At 22.2% G+C, this 5960-nt stretch overlaps 3 protein-coding genes across 4 annotated transcripts in view; 2 read left to right on the forward strand and 1 right to left on the reverse strand.

Annotated features, from left to right (window-relative positions):
• Positions 1-385: 385 nt before the first annotated feature.
• LOC102681124 (sec1 family domain-containing protein 2-like) lies at positions 386-3708 on the forward strand. Of its 2 annotated transcripts, none has more exons than XM_006617663.2 (10): positions 386-942; positions 1032-1274; positions 1372-1641; positions 1730-1912; positions 1998-2255; positions 2328-2456; positions 2535-2766; positions 2829-2937; positions 3054-3203; positions 3310-3708. In XM_006617663.2, the coding sequence occupies exons 1-10, from the start codon at positions 724-726 to the stop codon at positions 3521-3523; spliced, it is 2007 nt and encodes a 668-aa protein (XP_006617726.1). In that variant the 5' UTR covers positions 386-723; the 3' UTR covers positions 3524-3708. The 2 variants fall into 2 exon arrangements, with proteins under 2 accessions (XP_006617726.1, XP_006617728.1); XM_006617665.2 differs by having other exon boundaries at positions 1160-1274.
• LOC102680989 lies at positions 3342-4540 on the reverse strand. Its single transcript, XM_006617662.2, has one exon. It carries the CDS (start codon positions 4353-4355, stop codon positions 3561-3563), a length of 795 nt encoding a protein of 264 aa, XP_006617725.1. The 5' UTR covers positions 4356-4540; the 3' UTR covers positions 3342-3560.
• Positions 4541-4577: 37 nt separating this feature from the next.
• Positions 4578-5960, forward strand: part of LOC102681996 (protein will die slowly) — a 3728-nt gene continuing 2345 nt past the window's right edge. Inside the window, exons 1-4 of the mRNA XM_006617672.2 lie at positions 4578-5003; positions 5230-5379; positions 5483-5579; positions 5708-5871. Coding sequence (XP_006617735.1) covers positions 5287-5379; positions 5483-5579; positions 5708-5871 — 354 coding nt within the window. The 5' untranslated portion in view covers positions 4578-5003; positions 5230-5286. The remainder of the gene's footprint in view (positions 5004-5229; positions 5380-5482; positions 5580-5707; positions 5872-5960) is intronic.

Consider the following 5960-nt stretch of genomic DNA (forward strand, 5'->3'; position numbering starts at 1 on the left):
CAATCATATAAAGCGAAATGATTTTTTCTTTTTTTCCTAGAAAAAGAAAAAAAATATACTTCTATTATTGCTATTATCTATATATAAAATATCTATTATTTATATTTTAAATTATACTAATGCAAAAATATTGAAATTTATCTTATTTTGTTTTTCTGTTATTCATCTTTTTGTAAAGTATAAATTATTAAAAAATAAAATAAATTTAAAATAGTAAAATTAAAAAGAAATTTAAATTACGCATCACACAACTCTATAAATTACACAATTCAAAAAAATAACTGATTTGACAAGTTATATTATAATAAACTCCCGCCAAAATTATGGCGCTGTTGCATTATAGCGATAAAGATATAATATAACGGAAAGGAATTGATAAAACTCTCATAGTCATAGTGGAGTTATAAAATACAATAAAATATTTGGCAGTTCTGTTTGTATCAAATTTCATGACATTTTGGTGACAAGACTTGTATCATTATATTTATTTCGAAAATATAGCAAATATTGATAAAGAAGTTTATATATATAATGTATATAATATACAAATAATTTACAAAATTTTTGTAATTATTTTTTTCAATTAAACTCGATTGATCACAATTTTATTTATATATATCATCTATATAACATTAAGAAAAATATTTAATATTTAAATAAAAGTTTATTCATTTATTTATTTAATAGACTGTAAATAATGAAAAGTCGAAAAAGTGATACTTAATGAAATTTGGAAAAAAAATGACAGATATTATTTTAGAAATTAAAAAGTTTATTTCTGAAAGTTGGACAAATATTTTTATGGAAGTATGTAATGCAGTAGTTTATATAGATCATTGTGCAATTGAATGTTTACATTGGTATACAGCTGGTAAAAGCTATTTAACATTGAAAGATGCTGGTGCAGCTGCAGTTTATGAAATTGGCATGTATCATTTTCGAGTAAGTATATATATTTTATTCACATCTATATAAATTTAAAAATAAAAAAAACATTATTAAATGTGCATTCTTTTTATTTTTATTTTTAGTATGTTGAAGTAAAAGATGTTAAGAAAGCTGTTATTATATCAACATCTAGTGATCCAGCATTTTATCAGCGTACAATTAAAATGATTCTAACAAAGAATATATTCCAAAACTGTATTGTTTATTGTAGTGTACCTTGTTGCACTGTCAACCATTTAGGAACATCATTTATTGAAGAAAAATTAAACTATAATAAATTAAAAAAGGATATTAAAATTTGGATGACTTCAAGAAATCTTTCTCAAGTTAGTTAATTAATCATTTATTTTTGTTTATTTTTTTCAAATCTATAAATTTTTTCCAAATTTATATTTAGTTAAAACTAAATAAATTACTTTATAGGAACCTGTTGTCAATATTATTTATGCACCAATTTTTATTGCCTTTTTAAATAAAAATTTGTTTGTAACACCTCCTTTTGGAGATTTGATGCCACCTTTGGACACAAATATTTTAAAAGATATGGTTATTAAATTGAATTTTTTAGCATATTCATTTTATAATCTATTTAATAATATAAAAGCTAGATTAGATATTTATTCAGTTGGAAAATTTAGTGATCATCTTGCAGAAAATTTGGAAGATTATATATCTAGTATTAATCATCAAAATGTGAGTATAAGAAGTAATAAGATAATAAAAATATGAATTTTAATATAATAATGAAAAATAATTTTTTAATTCATTGTTATGTTTATAGCATTTATCAGAGTCTCCAGAAGTAGGTATCTCTCTTATTTTGATTGACAGAACATTGGATCTTTGTACACCTACTAGTAATAATACAGAATCTTTTCTCACAAAAATATTACGAACATTTCCTCGTTTACCAAATCATGATAATGATGTAGCTATTAACATATCACCTATGTTTGGAACAACGGTAAGTAAGCATACATAAGTATTTATCTATATAGCTATTGTTATTAATTTATTTATTTTATGTTTACTTTTCTATGGACTTTAAGAATATTTTAGAATCATATGAAATACCTGGATGTTTAGCAAGCATAGAAAATATTATGATGGATCTTTTTATTTCACAAAAAGAAAAAAAATTGTTAGGTACAGCCAATCAATTTTTAAGTGATATAGCTCTAACAACAGATAACTCTAAGTTGAGAACACCATCAAGAGTTTCTGGTCATAGTTTAGAAAAATTTCTTAGTAAAATTCAATCTACAAACAGTATTGCTTCTTTAGCAATTCACATAGAAAAACTTCAGGTGACTTATTTGGTTTTTAATTTCTTTATATATTTAATGTATTTTAGGAAGTTTTTTAATTTTTGAATGTAGTGTATTTTAGCAATAATTGAAGCATCTACATCACAAAAAGCTAGTCAGCTTGAATTACTTACTAGTTTAGAAAAATTAGCTTTACAAAATCTTTCAGTAAGTCGAGAATCTTCAAGTATACTTATACAGGTAATCATTTTCTCAATTTTAATTTTTATCTATATGATACATATATATGATATATATCTAAATCAAATAATTTTTTAGTTAAGTAATATTATACGTACACGAATTCACAGAGGACTTGATATTGATAATTTATTAGCGTTACTAATTTACATTTATGCTCTTGCGGGAACGCAGATACAATTTTCTGCACAACAAGAACATCAATTAGAAGAATCAATTGCGAATGCGATCTTTGAAGATCTACAAATTTTAAAAAAAAATCCATTGATTAATACAAAATCGGCATATCAGCGTACTTTATTACTGTTAGGTAGGTTATTCGTTTTTTTTTAAATAATGTAATAAATTATTAATAATATTTGTGAATATTAGGAGCGGATGATGTTACTGTAGCACAAGAAACATCATGTAGGATTGCAGCGCGTTTTATCAATATTCTTCGATTAGTCGCGGAACAACGTTTAATATTACAAGATTATAGGTGAAAACTTTTTTGTTTTTTAATTTTTATCTTTATATAGTTATAAATTATTCATTCTATTTTCTTTCTTAATCATTTTTTTTTTCAAAAATAATTTTATTTATAATCATTTGTAGATTTTGTATGTTGAAACCAAGTTCTCAAGAAGTAATTCGACATATTAGTATTTTAGAACAAATTATTAAGGATATATTTGATGTAGATGTAAATCGAGAATTACGGGATCTCCATAAAAAATCATCTTCATTTATTCAAGCTAGTTTTAAGTAAATATTTTTTTCTTTCTTAACATATCATATAATTTTAAAAACTTTTAAAGTAAATAATAGTAAAATCTTTAAAACTTTTTTATAAATCTTTCTTGCATTGCAGTTTATTTTTAAGAGGTAAAACAAAACATCATCCTCGAGATAATTCTTATATTTTAATATACATTGTTGGAGGAATTACTGCAGAAGAAGCAAAAATAATTCAAGAAATAGTATCTGTACAAGAAAAACATAACAACAAAAAAACACCATTTGTCATTCTAGCAGGATCTAGATTGTTAAATCCTTTGGATATAGTGGAAAAAATATTTTTTTAATTATTAATTTTTTTTAAATCTATAAATATAATAGAATTTATTTTCTTTCTCTATTTATTTTCCATTTTATACCATTAGATAATATAGAATAATGTATTTTTTTAATAATTTGCGATGTTTCTAATGTACATATAAAATTTTTTGAATTACTTATTCTAGATAAATATATTTTATAATCTATGTTATTTGTTAATTTATTTCTTTTTTTACATATTTTTTCATTCAATTTAGTATATATTGTTGCAATATTAAATTGAGTTGTATGTATTTTAATAACTTTTAATAAATTTTTTATATAAGTATCAATTGTGATAATATTGTCTTCACAATCTTGCCAATAATATGCTGTTATACTATCAATAGCTAAAAGTGCAATTTTAGTATTATCAAGAAATATGTCATCTAATGTACGTAATGTTAGAGAAAATTGCTCACTATTATAACAATTTATAATATGCAAGTTGTGTAAAGAATTTTTAATAATAGTTGTTTTATCAAAATCTATTTCCATTGCTTCAGATGCAAATGACATAGCATCATTTATAATACCACTCATTAATTCAATTAATTTTGAAATTTGAAAATGATGATCAGTATTTATCAAAATAGCTGAAGCATTACATCCTTTAATTTGATAATAATTTGGTAAAATACATTTTGCAAGTATTTGAGATAAAAGAAGACTTTTTCCAGATGATTGTTCTCCATTAATTTCTATAATATCTGTATTTCGAGGACCCTCGAGAAATAACGTATTTTCAATTCCACATAAACTTGGTTTATTATTTAATCTTGCGAGCAATTCTGCTCCGGATTCTATTTGAGATCGCATAGATTTTTTTTATATTTTAATTTGTTTTTATATTTCATTAATTTTAATCACTATTTAGATTTTTCTTATGATTTTTCATAAACATAAATATTATATACGTAAATATACATATTGGATATCAATATAGTTGGCATAATGAATTATATAAATTAGAACTACCTAAAAAGTAAGGTTAATGTTTTTCTCGTAAGACTAAAGCCCGTATCACAATTTTTTAGTTAATAGGATAGACACGAATTATAATTGTAACTAATGTCACACGATGGCAGTGTATGCTGTATTTCGCGTTTATATTTCATGAACTTAATATAGGACATCGAATATTATAAAAGTAACAATTTTATTGTTTTTTATTTTTATCATATGTGTATGTATACATATGTGTGGATGTTAAAAAGCTTTCCATGAATGAAAAAATGCTTTATTTATGAAAATATAAATAAAAAACATTCAAAAATTAAAAACAGAGAACTATATAGAAAACTAACAAAATTGAAATTCAAAAATTTCATAAATAATAGATAAATTCTACTATAGATATATATAATAATAAATAAATTTAACACTTGATAAAGTAATGGTTAATAAAAAATTATTTTTTAATCACATGTGTATTAGTGATTTTAAGAAAATGTAAATGTGTCCTTAGTAAGTTTTGGTTATATTATGAATTTAAAATACAATTTATTTTTATTTAATTATTTTATTAAATTATTTTTATAATTATTTTAAATAGAATTTGAAAAAATTTATTTTTTCAACAAAGAAACATTTTCTTTTAAATTTTTATTTAAGGATTAAATAATATATATGTTGTAATATATATATATATAAAATTATTAAAACTTTTTTATTCATTATAATTTTTGTTTAGGTACATGATTTAATTTCTATCTCATAAGTCAATATATTTGTTAAAACTTTTCTGAAAATGGTGCCACTTGGACCATCACCAGGGCATCAAACATCTGTTAATAACACTGCAACTGCTCCAACCACTGGTACTAAAAGCAGTTCAACATTAGTAAGTTAATTTTATATTTTAATATTTTGGACTTTTTTTATTATTTTTTTTTTCTCATTTTATTTTTGAATAATCTCAAAAATCTGTTTTCTGATTTTTGTAGAAACCAAATTATACATTAAAGTATACCTTAGCAGGACATACTAAAGCAGTTTCTTCCGTAAAGTTTAGTCCCAATGGAGAATGGCTTGCTAGTTCTTGTAAATATAAATATATATTTTAAAAACAATATAACATCAAATCAAATATTTAATTTATCATTAATTTAAGTAATAAGTATTAATTTTATGATTGCTGTATCTATTTGAATTTAATTTCTTATTTGTAGCTGCAGATAAATTAATTAAAATATGGGGATCCTATGATGGGAAATTTGAGAAAACTATATCTGGTCATAAGCTTGGTATTTCAGATGTTGCATGGTCTAGTGATAGTAGATTGTTAGTATCTGCTTCTGATGATAAAACTTTAAAAATATGGGAATTAAGTTCTGTAAGTTTGAATATAAAAAAATATTTAAAAATATTTATATTTAAATTTAGTTTTATATTATATATTTATATATTATATACTTATATTTA

The sequence above is a fragment of the Apis dorsata genome, unplaced genomic scaffold (genome assembly GCF_000469605.1).
Source record: "Apis dorsata unplaced genomic scaffold, Apis dorsata 1.3 scaffold_323, whole genome shotgun sequence".
Lineage (NCBI taxonomy): Eukaryota > Metazoa > Arthropoda > Insecta > Hymenoptera > Apidae > Apis > Apis dorsata.